This window comes from Hypanus sabinus, chromosome 9 (assembly GCF_030144855.1).
Source record: "Hypanus sabinus isolate sHypSab1 chromosome 9, sHypSab1.hap1, whole genome shotgun sequence".
In the NCBI taxonomy this organism is placed as follows: domain Eukaryota; kingdom Metazoa; phylum Chordata; class Chondrichthyes; order Myliobatiformes; family Dasyatidae; genus Hypanus; species Hypanus sabinus.
The window spans coordinates 148,166,068-148,192,046 of NC_082714.1; the positions used below are offsets into that span (position 1 = coordinate 148,166,068).

At 44.6% G+C, this 25,979-nt stretch overlaps 1 protein-coding gene across 2 annotated transcripts in view; it reads left to right on the top strand.

The window, feature by feature from the left end:
* Positions 1–25,979, top strand: part of lama5 (laminin, alpha 5) — a 333,519-nt gene that overhangs the window by 206,131 nt on the left and 101,409 nt on the right. For both annotated transcript variants that reach the window (XM_059980763.1, XM_059980765.1), the window contains exons 28-33: positions 9,260–9,368; positions 10,847–10,944; positions 12,784–12,988; positions 15,953–16,079; positions 17,969–18,108; positions 21,847–21,962. In XM_059980763.1, coding sequence (XP_059836746.1) covers positions 9,260–9,368; positions 10,847–10,944; positions 12,784–12,988; positions 15,953–16,079; positions 17,969–18,108; positions 21,847–21,962 — 795 coding nt within the window. The remainder of the gene's footprint in view (positions 1–9,259; positions 9,369–10,846; positions 10,945–12,783; positions 12,989–15,952; positions 16,080–17,968; positions 18,109–21,846; positions 21,963–25,979) is intronic.

The following is a 25,979-nucleotide window of genomic DNA, read 5'->3' on the forward strand; positions in this document are numbered from 1 at the left end:
ACTTAAACAAATTTCACAAAATATGCCGGTGATATTATATCTGATTCTGGTTCTGGTATTGATTCTGATCCACTCCACATCCACTAGTTTTAGGCCTTTTAGTATTCAGTAGACTTTAATGAGACTGCCCCCTCCCCATTCTTATCAATTCCAGTGAGTACAGGCCCAAAGCAAGCAATCACTCTTCATAAGTTAACCCTTTCATTCCTGGAATCATTCTCATAAACCTCTTCGTCTCGACCCGCTCCAATACTGATACCTCTTTCTCAGATCTGAGGCCTAAACTAATACAGGGGCCCTCACTGCCAGTTGAAGCAGCATCTCTAAATTAGATCACAGTTTGGTCAGGCTTGATGGTTATGTGGTGAAGCAGCACTATAATGGTGACAGTGAACACCATCCCAGATGTTGGTCTTTCCCCTTTCCAGGACATACACTGTACTGCTGTCGCTGATTCCCAGGATTACTGCAGATCAACCTGCATTTTGCCGTAGGATTTTAGGTGCCAACTTGCATCGCTCATCGCTGGACAAACTTCACTGCACGAGTTTTGAGACTGGTTCAAGACTCAGCAGCTAAAGTATAGTGTTAACCCTGGGATAATCCAGCGTCCCTCCACACCAGTCCCAACTAGTGCTGGGATACGATTCTACGCCTTCCTGGGACGGGCTGGCTGAAGGAGGACTAATTGTTCTTTGTGTGACCTTGAGGAGTATCCCTGCCTCTCCTGGTTGTTTACAGAAAGAAAAATTACTGGCTGAGTGCAAATCAGTGGGACTAGGTGAGAGTAAGCATTCAGCACAGACTAGAAGGGCCGAGATGGCCTGTTTCTGTGCTCTAATTGTTATATGGTTATATAATGATCTGGGGTTTGTTGACTGTAAGGGTAAGGGAGGCAGAAGCCAGCGAGAGGGATAGACAGATGGGATTATTGTACGTGGAACCACCATGGACCTGGTTAAAGGAGTTGATTGTGGACTTCAGGAAGAGGAAATCAGGAGAAAACACTCAAGCCCTCCTTAAGGGGTCAGGAGTGGAAAGGATGAGGAGCTTCAAGTTCCTGTGTGTTGACATCGCAGAGGATCCATCCTGGGCCCCGTATGTTGATGCAATCACAAAGATGTTACAATAGCAGTTATAGTTCATTCGGAGCTTGAGGAGATTCGGTATGTCACCAAAGTCTCTAGCGACTTCCCACAGATATGCAGTGGAGGGCATTCTGAAAGGTTGCACTACCGTCTGGTATAGAGGCACAAATGCACAGGATCGGGGGTAAATGCGGAGCATTGTGGGCTTAGCCAGCTCCGTCATGGACAATAGCTTCCTCACCATTGAGGATGCCTTTAAAAGGTAATGCCACAAGAAGCTGGCATCCATCGTGAAGGACTCTTCCCATCCAGGACTTGCCCCCTTCTCACTACCACCATCAGGAGCCCGAAGATGCATGCTCAACAGTTTAGGAACGGCGTCTTCCCCTTTGCCATCCGACTTTCGAATGGTCCGTTACTTTGCTCTTTTCCTGAACTATTTATTTTTACGTATTATTGTAATTTGTAACATTTTTATGTATTGCAATGTAGTGCCGCTGCAAAACAAATTTCGCGCTACGTCAGTGATAATAAGCCTCTGCTGGCCTCCACTGTGCCTTAGCGGTTCTATAAATAGATTCAATACATATTGAGTATGATGATGCAATCAATGTTTTGTTGCCAATTCTATAGCTAAGTAGAATGTTTTAGACTTAAAATAAGCAATTTCCTGCAGTAAACATTGGATGCAGATTATAAATGAGTTAAACTTTTCATACAACGGAGAGAGGAGAAGTAGGCCATTTGTTTCCTTGAGACCGTTCCCCTATTCAGTCATAGCTCATGCTCCTTCTCATTGCCATGTTCCTGCTTTCTCGGCCCATCTACATTTCTTTGCTCATGTTCCCTCATTGCTTGCAGAGCGTGGGAAAGCCCAGCTCCTGTGTCTTTGAGATATGAGTCACTGCAATGCTCTGTGAGCAATCCTAAATGGGGAAACTGGAAGCCAAAGGGTGTCGATACTCAGATTCGCCAAGAAAATCCTGATCAGTGCCACAAAGGTTTGATATTCAGTTCTTGGGGTTTTGCAATCTGGCTTAAGTTTGGATGGAGCGTAAAAGGAATTTGAGCTGTCACATATTTGTGCCCTTAATGAAAACTGCAGAAATTAGAGTAGGAAGTTAACCAGATGTGTGTGGATGTGTGGGAAAATATGTTCACTCTAGAAATCGTCCAGATTAATTATAATGCTTTAAAAACAAGGCAAATAACAAGGCAAACTCTGGATTATCTATCTTGTATAATTAGTTTGAGCAGCTGTGGCACATATAGTTATTGTCACTCCTTTAATTAAAACATGAAGTTAGCTGGAGAGACATTTGTAAACAATGCAAGTCTACCTATCAAACCCCTAGGTGGTGTCAGCACGGTAACGTAGTGGTTTTACAGTATAGGTGAACCTGGTTCAATTCCTACCGCTCTCTGTAAGGAGTTTGTACTGTACATTCTCCCCATGACTGTGTGTGTTTGTCTCTGGTCCAAAGACATACCATTTAGTAGTTTAATTGGTCATTGTAAATTGTCCTGTGATTAGGCTAGGGTTAAAATGGAGTTTGCTGGGTGGCACAGCTCGAAAGATCAGAAGAGTCTATTCTACGTTGTATCTCAATAAATGTTATCACCCAGCCTCAAACATCTGTGCATCACCAACTCATCCACAAAATACTTCTCAGATTTTTATTGCTGTTACCCAGTTACGTTAGCATGTCACAGCTGCTGTAGTTTATAATTCATCAAAGAAAAATATCTACTACAGAGAGGGTGAGCTAATTTCATAACAAAATTTGATTTTGTTTTTTTTAAAAGAAATTTTTTTCCCCCAAAAATTAATCTTCACCTAAAACCCTAGAATGTTACACTGGCTGAGAGACATCATTTGGCCAAAAGACATCTGTTTGCTTACAGCAGGAAAAATTGTCTTGTCTGTCCCCCTCATGCAGATTTCTTTTCAAATATTTCTTTTCTTGCTTTGAGGCAGTTATTGTTATTGGTTGTGTTTCTGGGAAATTTCTTGGCAGTACTTTGTGAGCTGAGATGGCTCACTGTCAAAGCCATGAACTACAGTAGCTGTTCCTCAGTTAAATCAATGACCAAATTAGTTTTTATTAGTGCTCTGCATACTCATATACAATTATTGTATTTAGAATCACTGCCATGTCACAGGTAATCTTTGAAACTTATGAGACCACCTTCCTTGATAAGGCTCTGCACCCAGTCTGCAGAACAATTTACTGATATAGGAAGCATAGAATTAAAAATAGAAAATGAAGTAAGTACAGAGAACTTTTACTGGAATGAATAAAGCCTTGAGCTAATTTGACCTATTTATCTTAAAAGGTGAGGTTGAGCGAGCTATGGCTTTATACTTTGAAGCAAAGGAGGATATGGCGTGGCTTGATAGAGGTGTCCAAGATGATAAGAGGCATGGGTCAATTGGACAGCCAGAGACGCTTGCTCAAGGAGGAAGTGGCAAATGCAAAAGGACATAATTTTAAGGTGATTGGAGGAAAAAAAGGGTGGGGAGGATATCAGAGTAAATTTTTTACACAAAGAGTAGTGTGTGGTGGTAGAGGCCAATATACTGGGACTCTTGAGAAACTCTTAGATAGGCACGCAGATGATAGAAAAATTGATGCCTCTGTGGAGGGAAAGGATTAGATTGATGTTAGAATAGGTTAAGAGGTTGGCACAACATCATAGGTGAAAGGGCCTGTGCTGTGCTGTTAAATGTTTGTTTGTTTTTCTATTTATTTATTTGTTTATTGATTGAGATACAGCACGAAGTAGGCACTTCCAACCCTTCGAGCCACGTGCCCAGCAACCTCTGATTCAACCCTAGCCTAACCATGATCCCCTTTACAATGATCGTTGCTTCTTTAGACTGTGGGAGGAAACCGGAGCTCCCGGAGAAAACCCACACATTCCACAGGGAGGACGATAGAGCTGAACTCTGAACTCCAAATTCCCAAGATGTAATAAGGTCGTGCTAACCACTACACCACCGTGACATCCAGTAAATAGAATGTAGAATTTTGCGTCCATCCATTTGTCCTTTGTATTCAACCATTTCCTAAATGAATCAAGCACATTAACTGGAGTCATTTAATCTGATAATGTCCTTAAGAGAAGCTGTGTAAGGGAACTGTGTTGGTACTTTACTTCATACCTTCATACCCTAGGCTTAGATTCTAACCTTGGAATCTGGAGCATTGAGGAGGATTTTTCTGATTTAGACTTTTTCAATACATTTCAGGAATTCGTGAAGTTACTTCCGTGATATCTGTGAAGCGAATGATTTTGCTTCTAGCTCAGGGGTTCCGAATCTTCCTTATGCCATGGACCAGTACCATTAAGCAAGGGGTCCATGGACACCAGGTTAGGAACCCCTGTTCTAGCTTATCGAAACATTCACTGGGATTCAACACAATTATCTTCTCAGCATCACACCACAGCCTCCCAGCAGTTAGAGCCCAAATCAGAAAAGGAATTGATGTAATGAGACTCCTTCACCAGCTTGTCATTTTTTTCCCCCTCAAATTATTCTTCAGGGGTTGTCACAGAATAGTCCAGAGGTCTGGAAGTGAGAGTTCAAATCCTATCATCATGCCCAGAGAAATGAACTTGTCAACAACATAACTAAATTTTGGTTAGAAAGCTAGCATCAGTACTCGTGACCTTGAAACTGGCCCACCCAGCTAGCTTTCCAAAGGTCTTCAGTGAAGGAAGTTGGCTACCCTTACCCACAGAGGCCTATATGAGTTCAGACCACAGAGATGTGGTTGACTCTTGTTTTCAGATTCCTGAACAATAAATCTTGGCCTTTCTGGTGATGTCCTCTTCCTGTTAATGAATAAAAGTAAGAAGGTGTGTGTTCCAGTAGAGCTGTTTGGTGTTTGCATATGACACAGAAGGCCAAGATATAAGACTGGTATAATTAATTAGGAGAGGAATCATGAAAAAATAATCCCGGGTGAAATGGAGATGAGCTTTAGGCTCTGCAGCGAAGTTACATCAGAGAGCTTCAAAAATAAAATACTGAATTTTCACAACACTGCCCTCAGCTGCATCTCTTCCATTTCACGCACACCTGTTTTTACCCCATCCTCCCACCACCCTACCAGGGATAGGGTTCCTCTTGTCCTCATCTACCACCCCACCAGCCTCCGCGTCCAGCACATAATTCTCCGGAACTTCTGCCATCTCCAGTGGGATCCTACCACCCATCACATTTTTCCCTCCACACTCCCACTTTCTGCAGGGATCAATCACTCCCTATTCAACTCCCTTGTCCATTCGTCCCTCCCCACTGATCTCCCCCGGCACTTATCCTTGCAAACGGAGCAAGTACTACACCTGCCCCTACACCTCCTCCCTAACTACCATTCAGGGCCCCAAGCAGTTCTTGTAGGTGAGGCAACACTTTACCTGTGAGTCTTTTGGGGCCATATACTGTGTCTAGTGCTCCCAGTGTGGCCTCTTGTATACCGGTGAGACCCGACATAGATTGGGAGATGCCTTAGCTGAGCACCTATGCTCCCTCCACCAGAAGAAGTGGCCACCCATTTTAATTCCACTTCCCCTTCCCATTCTGATATGTCAATCCATGGCCTCCTCTATGGTCACAATAGGGTCACACTCAGGTTGTAGGAACCTTATATTACATCTGGGTAGCCTCCAACCTGATGGCATGAACACTGATTTCTCAAATTTCCAGTCATGGTCTACCCCCCCCCCCCCCTCCCCACCATTCCCCAACCCCTTTCTCACCTTATCTCCTTGCATGCCTATCACTTCCCTCTGGTACTCCTCCCCCCCCCTTTTCTTTCTTCCATGACCTTCTGTCCTCTCCTATGAAACTCCCCATTCTCCAGCCCTGTATCTCTCACCAATCAACTTCCCAGCTCTTTTCTCCCACTTCATCCCTTCCCCTCCCAGTTTCACCTATCACCTTGTGATTCTCTGTCCCCTCCCCCCAACCTTTTAAATCTCCTCATGTTTTTATCACCAGCCCTGCTGAAGGGTCTCGGCCCAAAATGTCGACTGTACTTTTATCCATAGATGCCGCCTGGCTGGCTGAGTTCCTCCAGCACTTTGTGTCTCTTTACTAAATTTTTACTCATTTCTCTCTATTCCCGAATGTGACCAATGAGAAATGTAGTACATACAGGTGCAGATACTTCCCACAGAGAATCTTCCCCGGACAGCAAATGTACTTTGAACATTACTAAATACAGACTCATTCAGTAAACAGGCAGGAGGAGGATGGAGCAAAATTTACCGTCAATACAAATGATTTTTGTGTTTTGAATTGCTGTCTGTGCAGTACCAGTTGGCCTTCTTCCACTACATCTCTGTGGTATCAATGTGATTACACTTATTTCCATTGCTATAATCTGCCTCCAGTCTTTCCCAGCTCATCTGTTGATACCCTTATTTGTGTCTTTGTCTCAGTATGTACCTCTGGTCCTACTCTCCATAGACCCAAGGTCACCCAATATTTAACCCATCACCTCCTTGCTTGCTGACTTACAATAACTCCTGGTAAAAAAACAATTAACTTTCCAATCTTCACACAGCTTCCTGGTCTCATCCATCTTTAGCTCAAGTTATTGTTATCAGTGTTCCTCCAATTCTAGACTCTTGGACGTGACAGAATTTAGTTGTTCCATCTTCGGAAGCTGAGCCTTCAGCTGTTCCGATCAGGAATGCATTCTCAAAACTTCTCTGGCTTTCTGCTTCTCCTTCCTCTTTAAGGATGTTCCTGAAAACTTATGTGCTTTTGTCCAAATATTTCTTTTGTAGCTGCGTATTATTATTTTTGCTTGATCCCCCTCCTGTGAAATTGGTAGGCTAATTGGCCTTTGTAAATTTTCCCACGGTTAGGCTGAGATTAAATTAGGTGATTGCTGGGCAACGTGACTTGAAGGGCCCTGCTGTATCGCAATAAATTATTTGGATAATTTGCTATGTTAAAGACACACTGCATGTAAAAAATGACCATGTTGCTGAACACTCTGTTCCTGTTGCACGGTGCAGTTGTGTAGCTGAAGTGAACTAAAGTGCTGAGCAAATGGTGCTCCCTTTAAGACAGCAAAGCCTTTATGTGTAATAGTGTGGGTTTGAGTTGTATGAACCCCTGAGCAGGTCATGGAGGAGAGGGAGTTGAATCTGTTGTTCTGATTTCCAGCACAATTATCTGCAGATCTTCCCCTATCTATCATCTGCGGTGATAGGTGAAGAAAGAGGAAATGGCAAGTTGGACCTTGGGTTTCTAACAATCATACAGTGACCTTGGCCTACGCAATCTGGGAACAGAATTAAGCCATTTGGCCCATTGAGTCTGCTCTGCTATTTCTATCATGACTGATTTATTATCCATGTCAACCATATTCTCCCCATTGATGCCCTAACTCAGGGGTCAGCAACCTTTACCACTGAAAGAGCCATATGGACCCATTTCCCACAGAAAAGAAAACACTGGGAGCCACAAAACCCGTTTGACATTTAAAATGAAATAACACTGCATACAACGTTTTTTTTTGCCTTTATGCTATGTATAAACAAACTATAATGTGTTGCATTTATGAAATTGATGAACTCCTGCAGAGAAAACGAAATTACATTTCTGCATGCAACAAAAACATTTTGAACTCCGAAAAAAAGATGTTGGGTTGAAGGTTACTCCATAGTTAGCCTACCTTGGATCGAAGAATTAAAAGAAATCGCGCACTGGCGGGTGTCAGGCATTGGCAGTGGTGATGTATATTAATAGCGATAAAAAACACGTTGTAGTGGTGTGCTACACGCAGCGCTAAAATAACGACACTGCAGTCAAAGATAACTTTATTCGAACTAAACAGCCTTGCTTTAAAGCCTCCCTCAACCTGCCCCCCCGTGGGCACGGATGCTCCAAAAGACATGTACTCACAAACCCCCGTAAGCTATCTCCCTTAGCCGGAACGCTGGCAAATTGTGAGCCGGTTCGGATGTGCCAGGAAATGGGGTCGCCACAACGTTTTATTTAGATTGTACAAGATCACCATAATCTTCAAATTTCGAATTACATTTCAAAAACTAACAAACCACGGGGAGCCGCAGCACAGAGATGAAAGAGGCGCATGTGGCTCTGGAGCCGCGGGTTGCCGACCCCTGCCCTAACTAATCAACAATCTGTCAGCCTTAAATGTACCCAAAGCTTGGCCTCAACAGCCAGCTGTGACAATGAATTCAATAATTCACCTGTACGTGTACAAAAGAACTGTAAAGTGCTTCTATATCGGTAACTGAATTCTGAATGATGGCAAAGTGAAATAATGGGAATTTGCATTAATTTCTGTGAATTATGGTATACTCATGTCCGAATATAAAACAAAACCCTACTGCCTTTAATGGTAATACCGTGGGTAAATATTGTACCAAACTGTAGACCATCTGCATCAGAGATTGCCGCCATTTTACTTCCAGTAAGATGGCAGAAGGCACAGATGCGGTGGCTTCTGCAGGGCCAACCAAAGGTGATGGATGGTGGTGAAGCTGAGTTGCCACGGGCGTAGCAAGGACTAAGCCTCTGTGTCGCCTGTTAGCAGCTGCCGAGGAGAGAGGCGCCAGAGTCGGTGTGCTCCACCAGAGCCGGCGTGACGTGGCGTCCATGTTGGAGTCAGTGCTACACTCTAATGTTCACTCAGCAGAAAATAAGTATATTGTGTCTGATTGCAGGCTGCTGCAGCATTCATGGACCCAGGGACTTGGACTGTTTCTTTGTGTGTGAACCTGTATTTTACGATGTGCTATGTGTGCCTTGTGCTGCGTATGGCTGTTCGTACTGTGTTTTGCACCTTGGGCCCAGAGTAATGCTGTGTTTTGTTTGGCTGTATTCATGCGTACTCATTAATGGTTGAATGGCACTTGAATTTGAACTAGAAACCCTGTTTGAACTGGGTTTCATTTGTCATTTACTAACACTTCAGGGCAACACACACAAAATGCTGGAGGAACTCAGCAGGCCAGGAAGCATCTAAGGAAAAGAGTAAACAGTCAGCATCTTGCTCTTTTCCCTGGATGCTGCCTGGCCTGCTGAGTTCCTCCAACATTTTGTTTGGGTTGCTTTGGAATTCCAGCATCTGAAGATTTTCTGGAGCTTATAACAATTCAGGGTCTGTTTTTAATTCCAGTTTTCTCTGCCGTGGAGTTGCAATTGATTCTTCAAATCGTGTCGCTGTATACGAATTAACAACCAGAGTTGAACTGCAGATTGTGGCAGACTCAACGAATGTTCTACTGGTAAGAGATAGTTAATGAATTTAAAATTACTAATTATTTCCAACTTTACTGCTTATCTGTAAATCTCTTTGCAAAAGCTCTCTCTGAACCAATTAGGAACACTTCAACAAACAAGTTAATCACTGGAGTAGCAACCAAAGGATTGAACTCCTGATCTGGGGATGAGAGGTCAGATCCCACCATTGGAGATGGGAAATTTTGTTTCACATATATTAACTTTTAGAGTTTGTTGTTTAGAAAAGAGGGGGATAAGGTTTGTTTTTGGAGCCTAAGGGGGCTTGAAAGTGGGCCTGAGAAGGAAGGAGGAAGATGCCAGAATAAAAAGGTTGGGGGGGGGGGGGTGTAGTTAGGAAGAAGGCTAGCTGGAAGGTGATACGTGATCCAGGTGGGTGGGAAAGGTCAAGGGCTGGAGAAGAAGGAACCTGATAGGAGAGGAGAGTGGATTATAGAAGAAAGGAAAGGAGGAGGGGATCCAGTGGAAGTGTTAGGTAAGTGAGAAGAGGTAACAGGTCAAAGGGGGGAATAGAGGAAGAGGGTGAAGGGGAGATTTGTTTACCGGAAGTAGAAATCAATATTCATTCCATCAGGTTGGAGGCTACTCAGACGGAACATAAGGTGTTCATGCCCCCCACCCCCAGATGTTGTTCAATCCACTGAGTTCCTTCAGTTCCCCACATTCCAGCATCCATGGCCTCTTTTGTCTCTAGAATGCAAATTTTGGGATGCAGTCATCCTTGCTTGTTCTTTTTACCAAATGTTAGTTGATATCTTGATATAGTAATATTGTTGGGGATAGGCCAGTTCAGTGCCAACAAGTATTGATATTTGCTCTCGAATATGACATTAGAGTTTAGGCAAAAGACCACCTACTGGGACTATTATCCGTGTAATTTAATGTTTAGTCTAATTATCAAGCCAAGCTTCTTTAAGAAAATGGATGCTCTCTTGGTTGCGTTAGTGGCCAAAAAGTCTGTGCTTATCCTATCAACTCGTCTCACCACATGCTCTCTTCTTGCTGCTACATCAGGCAGGAGTTCGCACACCACCAGGTTCAGGAACAGTTATTACGCTACAACCATCAGGCTCATGAATTGACATGGATAACTTAACTCACCTCAACACAGAACTGATTCTTCACCATGCAGGCTCACTTTCATGGACTCTTTACAACTCATGATCTCAGTACTATATTTTTATTTGCACAGCTTGTCTCGTTTTGCACATTGGTTGTCTGACAGTCGTGGTCTGTCTATGTTGGATTTATTTTTGTAGAATTCTCTTGCATTTCTTTTTTCCCCTGCAAAAAAAAATCTCAAGGTTGGACATGTACTTTGACAATAAATTTACTTTTGTACTTTACAAACCACGGGCTGTCTGCTGTGAGATGATGGATTCAGTACTGAGTACTCCGATCTGTAACTCCTGACTAGATCAAGACCAAGTACAGTGCAGTTGCTGATATCTGTTATTTGTTACAGCACAAGGTGTATCTCATACCCCACGAGCAATTCACCATGGAATATGTACTGCCAAGCATACATTGCATCAGCACTCATGGAACGTTTGAACCAGACAGGTGACGTGGGCCAATTTGTATGTTCTTCCTGTGTTTCTAAGTGAGACTGCATGGTTATCCAGACTGGTATCTACTTCCTGAAAGATAACAAAAATTTACATTAGATCATTGAATTCAAAGAATTCAGGCAGTCAGAATTATTCTTTGCTGATGTAATTTTGCAGTTCTTGGTATTTTCCTGAAATGTTGGAGCATTTCCTAAAATAAGTTACAGAAAATTTAGCAGATATCAGCCCTCACAAGTCCACAGAAAAGTACAGCATGGATGTAGATACCCGTGTTTCCAATTTCTGGCAAAGTTTATCGTTAAACTTTTAATTTGTTTATTATATCCTAGCACTGCACACATTTAGGATGTCTTCCTTAAGGTTGAACAGGACACAAATAGGCTGTAAGGCACGAACAGTAAGTTGGAGGAACTCACTCGAGAAGTATCTATGTAGGATAAAGAAATTATTCATGTTTTGGTATTGGCTTATCGTGGTCCCAAGTAACAAGATGCAGTGAAAAGCTTGTCTTGTGTACTGTTTATACAGATCAAATCATTACACAGTGTATTGAGCTAGAATAATGTAAAACAATAACAATGCAGAAAAAAAAGTGTAAATACTACTGAAAAGAGTGCAGTGCAAGATCATTATAAGGTCAATAGTATGTTTCGGTTTGAAACCATGTATCGGGTCCTGATGCAGCGATTTGTCCAAAATACCAATAATATAACCCACCCCCTCCACCCCCCACAGATATTGTTCAATCCGCTGGGTTCCTACAGCAGATTATTTGCTGCCCCACATTCTAGCATCCACAGCCCCATTTGCCTCTAGGATGTTTTCCATGGTTGTTCTCCAATCTCCTGCAATTTTGATCCACAGTAAAATCTTAGAACACACATTCCCTTTTGATCCATCCTGTCAAATGCTTAGCTGATATCTCGATTGCTAATTACTGAACAAGCATTAAATGCTGCTGCTTCTATAGATAGATCATGAAAGTAACTTTAAATAAAATTTAAAGTAAGCCTGACTAATAAGAATTGAATCAGAATGAAGGGCTAGAGTTTGATAGATTTATATGAAGATCAGAGCATATTATCATTTCCTTTACATGAGTTGTATTATTTATAATAATGTATAAGGCCGCACAGTAGCATAATAGTTAGTACAACGCTTTGTCGTACCAGTGACCTGGGTTCAGTTCCCACTGCAGCTTGTAAGGAGTGTGTATGTTCCCCCCGTGACCACGTGGCTTTCCTCCAAAGATGTACTGGTTGTTGGTCATTCCAAATTGTCCAATTATTAGGCTAGGATTAATTCGGGAGATTGCTGGCTGCAATGGCCTATTCTGCACTGTATCTCAATGAATAAATAAATGTGCGTCAGATGACCTAGATGTTATCAATCCTGTTAATGGGTGAATTTGGACCACCTTTAATGGATCCTGATATAAACTGGATTATTTAAGATTTTCTTAAGGTCTCTTGATTTGAATATATTACTGTCAGAATCCAGTCATAAACAATTCAGAATATGGTTTTGCCTCTGTAAAATAAGACATAAATTAGGGGACTTAATAGCCTCATCATCTTAATATTGTGCTTTGAGTACATTATGTGCAGACATCTACAAGCCTCTTTTCCTATCTCTCTTTTATTGCCTCTTATTCTTCCCATCAAAATGAATTACTTGTCAGTCCTGTGCTGAACTACAGCCCTAGCATTTCTGCTATTTTTAACCCGATTGTCTGACGTCTTAGTTCTCATCGTTATGCAGTCTGACATCTAGAGGCTTCACTACTTTACTGCAATACCCTTTATCGGTTTTTATTGCTTTTTGTCTTTAGTGGTTCCTGCTCATCATCCAGGTTTCAAAAGCCATCTCAATCTGTTACACTGACGCAAGGTGAGATATCGTCCGCCTCGACTCTTCTGCACCTTTACCCATTGAGAGCTCCTCCCGTGGTCAGGACTAGTGGAGCACAGCAGCCTCCTGTTCAGCCACCCACCATTGTCGAGACAGCTGACTTAACCTTCCTTCGATTTCCTCAGGTAATTGCCACCTACCGTTCCCGTCTTCGCTTGCTCGCACATTCTTGCATAAACTGAAGGTTGGGCACTGCTGTCCAACAATGACTTAGAATTGCCCCTGAAAACTGGGACAGGTTGTTAATCTTTCAGCTGAAAAAGTCACAGTCCAATGTTAATCAAACGCAAAGTTCAAAGTAAATTTATAATTAAAGTACATATATGTCACCATATACAACACTGACATTCATTTTCTTGCAAGCATACTCAGTAAATCCATATCAAATAATAACCATAATGTAATCAATGAAAGACCGCACCAACTTGGGTGTTCAACCAGTTAGCAAAATACAATAAATTGTGCAAATACAAATAGAAAAAAATATAAATAAATAAGTAATAAATATTGAGAATATGAGAGTCCCTGAAAGTAAGTCCATAGGTTATGGGAACATTTCAGTGTTTGGGCGAGTGAAGTCATCCCCTTTGGTTCAAGAGCCGGAAGGCTAAGGGGTAATAACTGCTCCTGAACTTGGTGATGTGAGTATTGAGGCACCTGTACCTTCTTTCTGATGGCAGCAGGGAGAAAAGAGTATGGCCTGAGTGGTGGGTGTCCCCAGTGAGGGATGCTGCTTTCTTGCAACAACACTTCGTACAGATGTGCTCAATAATGGGGATGGCTTTACCTGGAATGGACTGGACTGCTTCTACTACTTTTTGTAGGATTTTCTGTTCAAGGGCATTGGTATTTCCATACCAGGCTGTGATGCAGCCGGTCAATATACTCTCAATTACACGTCCAGAGAAGTTTGTCATAGTTTTAGATGTCATGTCAAATCCTCTCAAACTCCTAAGGAAGTAGAAGTGCTGCCATGCTTTCTTTGTAATTGTAATTGCGTGCCGGGCAGGTCTTCCAAAATAATAACAAACTCAGTAGGTCAGGCAGCATCTGTGGAGGCAAGAGTTATCAGAATCAGAGCCAGTTAGTCCTGACGAAGGGTCTCGGCCCGAAACATCGACATTGCTTCTCCCTATAGATGCTGCCTGGCCTGCTGCGTTCCACCAGCATTTTGTGTGTGTTGTCAGAATCAGGTTTAATAGGATTGACATATGTCATGAAATTTGTTTCATGCCACTATTACACTGCAATCCATACAAAAATGTGGCTGTTGGAGAGCTTTTTGTCAACAGCACAACTGACCAATTTTTCCTTTCCTTGCACCGTACACCAAATATAGTTGTAAATCAGCTGGCTCTCTGCTGACCAAAGATCTGAGCGGAGGTTATCTGTGGTTCAGCTTCCCATGAAAGATCCATTTACTGAGTTTAAATGTAGCAGATAAATGGGCAGTGAGTAACTCACCACCACCACCACAGGACATGTCCCCTTCTCATTACTGCCGTCAGGGAGAAGGTGCAGGAGCCTGAAGACCCACACACAATATTTTAAGAACAGCTTCTTTCCTCTGCTACCAGATTTCTGAACAGTCCATGAACCCATGAACTCTACCTTGCTCTTCCTCTTTTGCGCTGTTTGTCTATTTTTTATATTGTGACCTACAATTTTTTTTTTGTTTTTCACTGTACTGCTGTCACAAAACAAATTTTATGAAATATATCAGTGATAAGAAACCTGGTTCTCATTCTGATTCTGAAGGAGTTTTGTGACTGGGTGAATAGATCCACTGAAGTTGACTAATGGTTGAGTAGAGGCAATTGAGCCAGTGAGGAGTTAAACTGCACACTTGAGCATTTGGTTTTGAATATTGGGAAGTTGAGTTCAGCTCTTGGTATTGTAGCTTTTGATTCAGTCATGTTGACAAATCATTCACGATTCTTTCCGACTGCTGTTCAGATCAGTGCTGCAAAGCACCTGGACGTCATTGATAACAGGGTCAGGCATTGCTGTACTGCACCAGTGTACACATTTCGTAGTCACATTCCAGCCCTGATACTGCTAGTAAGGTGGTCTCGGAATACTTAGTCACCTGAAACCCCAGCAGCATTGAGAATGTAGTCTGCAGTTTAATTCTTTTTTTATTCCTTTTCTAGGCAGTGGATATCCATATTGAGATGTTGACCAACTGTTGACCAAGAGAGGCTGGTTCAGGGACAAGACCATTCACCTGGATATTATGGGGATGACCTGAGTGGGGTTAATTGCAGCAGGCTACCTTGGGAGTGGAGTGAGTTGGTTTGACATTTGGGGTGGCCAGAAACATTCTGTCCATCCTGGTGTATGAACAGATCTTTTAAAAGTGTACGCTTGCTAGGTCAGACCAAACAAAATTCCCTTCGGATGCTAAGTTTTCAGGTTTCCTGACTACGGTGAGGCCACACTTGAAGCATTGCCTAGTTTTGTATGCCCCGTGTTAGAGAAGATGTTATTGGCTGGAAAGAACGCAGAAAAAGCTGTACCAAGATGCTGGCTGGACGGGGTCCTGAGTTAGGAGGAGTGGCTGTGTAGGCTAGAGATTCATTCCCTCGAATGTAGGAGTTTTAGGGGACGAATTGATAGAACTATAACATAGATCGTGATCAGCAGAGACACGGTGGAGGAACAGTCTTTATTCTCCCAGGGATGAGAGGTGTTAAAGACAATCAATCTTGCGTTTAAGATCAGAGACAGGAGGTTTGCAGGGAGTCACTTGCAATTGGCTGTTGAAGTCTGAGGCATGGTCTTCCTGAGGTATCTCAATTACTGACCAAACACTCAGACAGGTTCCTCAGCTGCTCATTGTTTATCTAAAGTTGGGGTGGGGTATCGGATTCTTGAAAGGTTAAACAGCCTTCTGTGAGGAATAAACTTCTTTTGTGAAATACTTCTCAGTGGCAGAAGAAAATAACAGAGGAGGTAATTTGGTCAGCATGACTGAAAGGCCTTTTCTCGTGCTATTATGAGCTTGGTGTTGGACTGTGGACTGGTTGACATTGCTTTTATTATTAAAATCCTTACTCACCTGACCTTCCTTAACCGTTCTTCTGCAGACTGTTGTCACCTTTGGTGGCCGCGTTCAGACTCTGGGTCGCTACGTCTTTGTCATTCATTTCTACCAGCCAGAGAACCCTACCTTTGAAGCGGAGGTGCTGATCAATGGAGGGCGGATTTGGCAAGGTAAGTTCAAAGTCTGAGACTATGGGTGGGTCAGGGTTTTCCTTCGAGAGGGTCAATGGGGTTGGCCCAAGGAAGGATGCTGTGTTCTGAGACCCAGCAAGAGGGTTGGGTGTTGGCTGTACAAGGAGGGTGGGTTTGAGAAAGGTGAGGAGGGGTGCTGCTGGGAGGGTTGAAGCCTATGTTTGAAGATGGAACAGTGAAGGAAGGATCTGATTTTGAGGACATAAAAACCTGAGTTTGTCGGGGTCCCAGGAGACTCAGTGAGTCAGGGAGAAAGTATCTGATGGAAGATAATTGTGGCCTCAAACTACAAAGCTTCTGTTTCTGTGGAACACATTGCCACCGATGGGTGTGCAGGGCACGTCACCGGGTGTATTTAAAGTGGAGGTTGATAGCTTCTTGATTAGTAAGGGTGTCAAAGGTCATGGGGAGAAGACAGGAGAATGGGGGTGAGGGGAAAGTAAATCCGCCATTGTCAAATGTTGGAGCCGCCTTGATGGACCAAATGTCCTAATTCTGCTCCTATGTTGTACTGAGAGAGAGTACAGCTTTTTTTCCTCAGTGTATTTTATTTCTCAGCTCCTGTTCCAGGATATGATGTCTTTCAGTCTGGCTGACAACTGTCTGGTGGTTGTGATGCTGGGTTACACAATCAGAGTGTGAGGCAGGACTCCCACCCAAAGTGTAAATGCCCACACACGGCATTTACCCTATCATGTTTCTGCCTTTCTCATATAACCCCTCTCCCCACCCATCTGTCTCCAGTCCCACACTATGGTTGACTTGAAGCAGCCAGGTAATAAATAGACTGGTGGATATGGAGCTGCCAGTATCCTCAATGCAAACAATCCAAGCCTGTATTATCCACTCTATACCTTCAGTTTGACTGTTGGGCTATATTTATTTGTACAGTAAGATAGAACCACCATTGCTGTGGTCAGCTTTTAACACCTCTCCCCAATAACCCCAGAAGTTAATATAAAGGGTCTTAGTTTCAGATACCCTTAAGAATTGCAGATTTCCTTTATTTAAAGTTTCAAGAACAGCCATGTTTCAAAGTCAACATTACGGATATGATGTTTTTAATTTCCACTTCTTTTAATGAACGTAAAATTCTCAGGTACCATGGTGGTATTTGGACAAACCCTCACTAATCCAGCTGTACAACTGCTGTTCCAGTCTGTTTCTCATGGTGTGTGCTGCTTTGGGCAGATCGGTGAGAAATAGTTGGAGTGCTTGGGGAATTAATGCACTGATCAATATGGCCATAATTAAGTGTATGAAACTTTTCCAATTCCCTCATGTCAATTTATCTATTATTGAAGAAAGATCTTACATGTTGGTGAATAATCATATGGAGTGCTGTAATTTCTATCAGTAGTCCTATACAAGGATCAGAACCAAAATCAAAATCAGGTTTAATGTTACTGGAAAGAGAGAAAAAAGAACTTTGTTGTCTTTGCAGCAGCAGTACATAATAATAGAAAAAAACTGTGAATTACAATAAATACATATATAAAATAGTTAAATAAATAGTGCAAAAATAGAAATAAAAAAGTAGTGAGGTGGTGTTCATCAGTTCAATATCCATTCAAAATGGCAGAGGGGAAAAGGCAGTTCCTGTATTGTTGAGTGTGTGCCTACGGGCTTACGTACATCCTCCCTGATGGCAGCAGTGAGAACAAGGCATGATCTGGGTGACGTGGGTCCTTAATGATGGGTGCAGCCTTTTTGAGGCACCACTCCTTTATATGTCCTGGGACTTTTCTTGGAATCATAGTTCTAGTCCTCTACACCCGTAGTCCAGTGTCTTATCTACTCTGCTACCAACCCCTTACATACTGCCTGCAGATTTACTTGACCAACACCTCATATTTCTTTCCCTCCAGGTCATGCCAACGCTTCCTTCTGCCCCCATGGTTATGGATGTCGTACAGTAATTCGTTGTGAAAATAAGATTGTTCTAGACATAACTGACAATGAGGTGTCTATTATCATTCGTATTCCAGACGGCAAGACCCTGTGGCTGGTAAGCATTAAAATAGCCTTGAGGCTGGAAGGAAAACGTTCTGACTAGGAATCCTGACAACATCTAGTTCTTATAAGGTCATCCTGGTCTGAGTCAGAACATTGAAGTTGGACTTTCCCATGACAAAAGATCGTGAGTTCAACCCTTACCACTGTAGTTCCTGGGGCTTCGTACGCCTCCAGTGTCTGGATGCTTCTGAAAGTAGGAGTTACTGACATCTGGATTTATTTTAGTGTACGTCTCACTGACAGATTTCTTCTGTTTGTCTGAGTTCCTAGAAAGTCAAGAAGTCAAAGCACTAAATATCCACAGACAAAATTGCAAGCAGTTGAACTGGGAGCTTGCCCTCTAAGTCCTCGTCTTTCAATCCCTCTCTCTCTCCGTCTTGTTTTACGGCGGTTGGCACCCAGCTTAGAGGTGCATTGCCGCCACATCACAAACCCTTCTGGAATATCTAGCAACCTCCCCATTGCACTATACGGTTCCATTCCTACAGGCCTTGGGCAGTCTTCCAATCCGGAACTTCCCACGGTGACACATCCCTGGAAGGTCTGACTCAGCAACTTGTCCTTGCTGTTTTTGTTGACTCCCAACCAGGATAAGCCAATGGTTATAGTGTAGAAGAGGGACAATCAGCCCATCAGGTTTCTCTCAGTTCCAAGCAAGAACTAGTCCCATTACTTCTCCCTTTCCATTGTCATGTAAGTCCTTTCCACTGGGGTACTAATCCAGCTTCCTTGAAAATGGTCTCCACCATTATGTCTGGTGGAGTGTCCAAGGACCTCACCATTCATCATGTTGAATTCCTTGCATTTGCTGCTTTTCAAGCTGCCTTTTTCTCTATGTCCTCGTGTCTTTGGTCTCTTCTACCAATGGGAATGGTTTCTCTCAATCTGTCACACAGCACAATGGTTGAGAGGGTCAATAGCTTTAAATTTCTTGGCGTTAACAAAACAGAGGATCTGTAAGTGTCATCACAAAGAAGGGGGGGGGAGGGAAGAGAGTGGCTCTACTTCCTTCAAAGTTTGTGTAAGTTCACCATGTCATCAAAAACTTTGCTAAACCTCTATAAATGAAGTGAAAGTAACCTTAACTGGCTGCATCACAACCTGTTATGGAAACATCAATGCCCAGGATCAGAAAAGCTACAGTCCAGTCCATCATAGAGAAAGGCCACCCACCACTGAGTACATTTACATGGAACACTGCCACAAGAAAGCTGCATCCAGGATCAAAGACCCCTACCATCCAGGCCATGCCCTCTACATACTGCTACCATCCGGCAGGCCCTAGGTCCCATGTCACCAGGTTCAGGAATATTTATTACCCTACTACCATCAGACTCATTTACCACCACTCTGAACTGAGTCTATGTCCTTCAGACCCACTTTCAAGAACTCTTTACAACTCACTTCCAAGTACTCTCAGTATTATTTATACTTTCACAGTTTGTTGTCAGTCTTCGTTTACGTAGAGTTTTTCTTAAAATTCTATTGTAGTTTTTCTTGTAAATGCTTGCAAGAAAATGACTGTCATAGGCGTGTATGATAGCATTTACATACAGTATAAATTTTCTTTGAACATTATCTGCTTTCTCATTTAAAACATCTCTGTCAGAGCTGCTCTGAGAGTAAGAGATACTGACATCCGGAGCGTCTGACGTCTGTACTCTGGTGTGGTGTTTGTGCTGAGAGATTGGCGCGTGAATGATAATAATTAATTGCATCTCCCATTTTAATTATTTCCTACCAGCCTAAGGCACAATTGGAAAAATTCTCAAAGTACCTTGTACAATTTTTCCTTTTCTGTAATAAAGTAAACATCTTTCTTCTATATTCTACTTCTGTCCCAAAGAGGAAAACTCAGCTTTTCCAATGTATCTGTGTAATTAAAGACCCTCAGTCCTGGAATTAGTTCTAGTAAATGCTTTACATTCCCTTTTACATCTGTCTGTAGAGGTGCAGCACCTAAAACAGATGATGATACTCCAGTTGTGGTCAAACCAATCTATTATAACTTTCATCACGATTGGCTTGATGTTGTACTTTATAGTCCAGAACCCTGTACATTTTTCTAATCAGTTTCTCAACCTGCCCTGCATTTTAAATGAACTGTGCATATATAATCCCTGATCTCTCTGCTCTCTGTGATCTGTGTCCAATGGCGACATTTGATCTGTTGAAATGGAAACTTCCAGCATCTGGAGTTACTGGTGACCTCAGAAGTCTTGATCCCCTGCAGGGCACTGCAGCATTTGCCGATCCTGGGCTGATTCAAGTCTTATATTTTTGATGGGATTTTTCTTGGATTATGTTAGAAGATGTGGGAATATTGAGCCACATGTTATTGATTTGTTTCTGGTGCCTGAAGTTCCAGTATGGAGTTAATACTTCCCCATTGTACATTATCACAAAATTCAAGAGCATTACAGACATCTTGGAGCAGAAGTGCCAGTGCTGAATCTGCAGGAATTGCTCTCTGCCTCTGATACTTACTTTCATTCAACTGAATAGGGTGACACAGTGGCTTCAAGGAACCTGTGTTCAACTCTGACCTCTGGTGGTTTATTTACAACACAGTAACTGGCCCTTCCAGCCCATCAAGCCCACATTGGCCAGTTACACCACGTGACCAATTAACCTGTACGTCCTTGGAATGTGCGAGGAAACTGGAGCACCCAGGGGAAACTCACGTGCTCTTGGACAGAATGTGTAAACTCCTCACAGACAGCAGCGGGAATTCAACCCGGGCCACTGGCGCACTGCTGCGTTGTTTGTGTGAATTTGTGCTTTCTTCCCATGATGACATGGTGTTCGACAAAATGTTGCCATTTCTTGTCTTATCCAAAAGAGGTATTGATAGGATTACTGGCTGTAATAAATTACCCCATGGTGTAAAGAAGTGGCAGAAGAATCAGAGGGTGGAATTGATGGGCATATGAGGGAGGTCGAGATGCAGAGGAGAGGGAATGGAGCTGCTCAGAGTTGGCATGGTCTCTTATCTTGTAATAAGACAGTAAAGGAGAAATGAATGAAAATGCACAATGTATTGTGTATATACCTCTATATTGTTGGTCTACCATTATTACTCCAGGCATCAGAATCACCAGCTCATGGCCTGAAATTTGTTGGCTTGGAGTTTTGAGATTTATATGTCTAAAATTACAGCGTCAGTGGCCCAGGTTCAAATCCTGCCGCTGTTTGTGAGGAATTTACACATTCTGTCCAAGACCATGTGGGGTCTGTGTGTGTGTGTGTTTGAAAATATAAAAATATTTTATTATGTATAGTTAAGTTAAAAAGGTAGTGCAAAAATAAAAATAAAAAATTAGTGAGTTAGTGTTCATGGGTTCAGTGTTCATTCAGAACTCAAATGGCTGAGGGGAAGAAACTCTTTTCGAATTGTTGAGTGTGCAGCTTCAGGCTTCTGTACCTCCTTCCTGATGGTGGCAATGAGAAGAGGGCATGCCCTGGGTGCTGGAGGCATCGCTCCTTGAAGATGCCCAGGTTACTACGGAGGCCAGTTCTCATGATGGAGCTGACTCAGTTCACAACTTGGTGCAGCTTCTTTTGATCCTGTGCAGTTGCCCCACCCCCTCCCCATGCCCAATACCAGACGGTGTTGCAGACAGTTAGAATGCTGTCCGTGGTCTGTTTTTTTCCACAATATACTCCACTAGGCGCATTAAAAATTGGAGCTTGGTTCTTCTGTAACTGGTCTCCTTTTATACTTTTCCAGGCCTACGTTTTGATAGTGCCAGAAGCCAGCTATAATTCAAACTATCTGGTGGAAGAACCATTGGACAAATCTTATGATTTCATCAGCACCTGTGGAGGAAACAGTTTCTACATCAAGTAAGTCTTTATTAAAACTTTGATAGAAGCTAAAAGCATTTCTGTGCCTGTTAGGATTCTTCAGCTCATCAAAATTACCTTTGTGACTTTTTTTCGATTTAACTGAATAACCAGGCTGGGCAGGTTTCAGACAAAGTCCTTCATCTGCATAGCTGGCAAGAGAGCAGTCTTTGCCAGGTACTTGTCTAGCCAAGTACCCTGGTGTGGTGGTTGTGCTAGGGATCAAAGCATAAATGCTAATAGTTAATTCCATCTCCCATTTTAAATAATTCCAACGAGCCTAAGGCACAACTGGAAAATTTCTTGAAGTTCCTTGCCCAATACTCCTTGCACAATTTCTCATTTTCTGTAATAAGCTGAACATCTTCCTTCTATATTGTAAACTTTGGCTTGTAACTGATTGCAGGACGATGTTCAATAAAAAGTGTTTGCCTTTCTCCTATGTCACTGCAATTGAAGGCACTTCCTGCATGATGTTTCCAAGAATCTGCTATACAAATAAACATTGTTACTTCTCAAAAGCTCTGTCCCCATCCTCCCAAAGGTATCATTTGCCCCATCGAGTCACTGAGACCAATTCAAGTGACATGTATCCTCACAGCACACAAAAAAAAATCCACTAAAGGTGGTAGATACAGGCCAGTCTATCACAGCTAAAGCCCCCCCTCCCCAACCTCTAATGAACACATCTACAAGAAGTGCTGCTGCAAGAAAGCAGCATCCATCATCAAGGACTCCCTACTATCCAGGCCGTGCTTGCTACTGCCGTCAGCAGGGAGGTGCAGGAGCCTTGGGTCCCACAGCGCCAGTCTGAGGAACGGCTATTACCTTTCAACCATCAGGCTCCTGAACCAGAATGGATAACTTCATTCACCTGAACAATGAACTGATTCCACAACCTATGGACTCATTTTCAATGACTCTACAATTCATGTTCTCGGTTTCAGAATCAGGGTTAATATCACCGGCACGTGACGTGAAATTTGTTAACTTAGCAGCAGCAGTTCAATGCAATACATAATATAAAAGAGGAAAAAAATACAAATAATAAAATAATAAATAAATAAACAAATAAATTACAGTATGTGGCGACCCATTTCCTAGCGTATTCGAACCGACTCACAATTAGATAGCCTACGGGGGTTTGCGAGCACAGAGCTTTGGAGCCTCTGCGCCATGGGGGGGCCGGTTGACAGAGGCTTAAAAGTGAGGCTGAAGTTTTCGAATAAAGTTTTTTCCTTCGACTGCAGTTACCGACTCCGTGTCGTAATTTTAGCGCTGCGTGTAGCACACCGCTACTACTATGTGGTGAGCTCCCTCGACCAGGACACAGCGGCCCAGGTCGCGGAGTTCGTACAGTCGCCCCCGGCAGGCTTTAATGAATGAGATGTTGTCTCTCGCCGACGAACACACACCCTGCCTCATGTTTGAGCAGGCATTCCTGGAGCAGCTGCCCGAGGACATAAGCCTGCTGCTGTCCGATGCGGATTTCAGTGACCCCCGGAAGGTGGCAGCCCGGGCGGACTTGCTGTGGAACGCCAAAAAGGTGAGCGGGGCGTCCATCGCACAGATCACCCAGCCACACTCCCGGCAGCAAACCAGTCCAGGCCCTGCCACAGAGCCCGCCAACCCCCGGCCCAATGAACACTGGTGCTTCTACCACCAGCGGTGGGGCGCAGAAGCCCGCCGTTGTCGCCCGCCCTGCAAGTTCCCGGGAAACGCCAGGGCCAGCCGCCGCTGATGGCTATGGCGGCTGGCCATCGGGATAGCCTCTTGTATGTGTGGGATAGAAGGTCGGGTCGGGTCGGTTTTTGGTCGATACTGGGGCTGAGATCAGCGTTTTACCTCCGACAAGTTACGACAGCCGCAGCAGGGCACTGGGTCCCCCCCTGCGGGCCGTGAATGGCAGCACCGTAAGGACCTATGGCACCCGTCAGGTGCAGCTACAGTTCGGCTCCAGCCAGTTCACGTGGGACTTCACACTGGCCGCCGTAGCCCAACCGCTTCTGGGTGCAGATTTTTTGCGGGCTCACAGCCTACTGGTCGACCTGCCCAGGAAGAGACTGGTACACGCCGAGACCTTTCAGACGTTCTCCCTGGGTGCAGCCCAGTTGCCAGCCCCTCACCTCGGCTCCATCACGCTGTCCGACAACGACTTCACCAGGGTCCTGGCGGAGTTCCCATCGGTTCTGGCACCACAGTTCACAGCGGCCATGCCCAGGCACGGCGTACAGCACCACATCCCGACCCAGGGACCACCCCTCCATGCCCGTGCTCGGCGGCTTCCCCCGGACAAGCTCCGACTGGCGAAGGAGGAGTTCCAGAGGATGGAGGAATTGGGGATCATCCGGCGGTCCGACAGCCCATGGGCCTCCCCCCTGCACATGGTGCCCAAAGCGACGGGGGGCTGGAGACCGTGCGGTGACTACCGCAGGCTGAACGAGGCTACCACACCGGACCGCTACCCTGTGCCGCACATTCAGGACTTTGCAGCAAACCTGCACGGCGCACGGATCTTCTCCAAGGTAGATCTCGTCCGGGGATACCATCAAATCCCGATGCATCCTGACGACGTCCCCAAAACGGCTCTCATCACCCCTTTCGGCCTTTTCGAGTTCCTCCGCATGCCGTTCGGCCTGAAGAATGCCGCACAGACGTTCCAGCGGTTAATGGACGCGGTGGGATGGGACCTGGACTTCGCGTTCATCTATTTGGATGACATCCTCATAGCCAGCGGCAGTCGTCAGGAGCATCTGTCCCACCTCCGTCAACTCTGCGCCCGACTGAGTGAGTACAGTCTTACAATCAACCCCGCCAAATGCCAGTTCGGACTCGATACCATTGACTTCCTGGGCCACAGGATTACTAAAGACGGGGCAACCCCTCTGCCCGCTAAGGTAGATGCGGTCCGCCACTTCCCCCGACCCACTACGATCAAAGGCCTTCAGGAATTCGTAGGTATGGTCAATTTCTACCGCTGCTTCCTCCCTTCAGCTGCCCAGATCATGCGCCCCCTGTTCGCCCTGATGTCGGGTCCGAGCAAGGACATTACCTGGGACGAGGAGTCCGCCGCCACTTTCGTTCAAACAAAGGAAGCTTTGGCGGACGCCGCAATGCTAGTACGTCCCAGAATGGACGCCCCTACCGCCCTCACAGTGGACGCATCAAACACGGCAGTCGGTGGGGTGCTGGAGCAACTCATCGCAGGTCGCTGGCAACCCCTGGCGTTTTTCAGCAAACACCTGCGACCACCCGAGATTAAGTACAGTGCTTTCGACCGGGAACTGTTGGCGCTCGACCTGGCAATCCGGCATTTCAGGTACTTCCTGGAAGGTCGGCCCTTCACCGCGTTCACGGACCACAAACCGCTTACCTTTGCGTTTACGAAAGCATCCGACCCCTGGTCGTCCCACCAGCAACGCCACCTGTCCTACATCTCTGAATACACGACGGATGTCCGGCACGTCTCAGGTAAGGACAATGTCATGGCGGATGCGCTCTCTCGCCCTACCGTTCATGCCCTTTCCCAAGGGGTAGACTTTGAGGCACTGGCAGAGGCGCAGCAGGCGGATGAGGAGATTCCGAGTTACAGAACCGCAGTCTCCGGTCTGCAGCTCCAGTACCTCCCCGTGGGCCCAGGTGAGAGGACCCTACTCTGTGACGTCGCCACCGGCCAGCCCCGTCCAGTCGTCCCGACAGCATGGCGGCGCCGCGTTTTCGACTCCATTCATAACTTGGCGCATCCCTCCATCCGGACAACTGTCCGGATGGTTTCCAGCAGGTTCGTTTGGCACGGACTCCGCAAACAGGTCAGTGAATGGGCCAGAACGTGCATGCACTGCCAGACGGCCAAGGTGCAGCGGCACACCAAAGCCCCACCGCAGCAGTTCCATCCCGCCCACCGGCGTTTCGACCTCATTCATGTGGATATCGTGGGCCCCCTGCCAGTGTCGCGCGGAGCGCGTTATCTCCTGACTATCGTGGACCGGTTCACAAGATGACCAGAGGCGGTCCCGC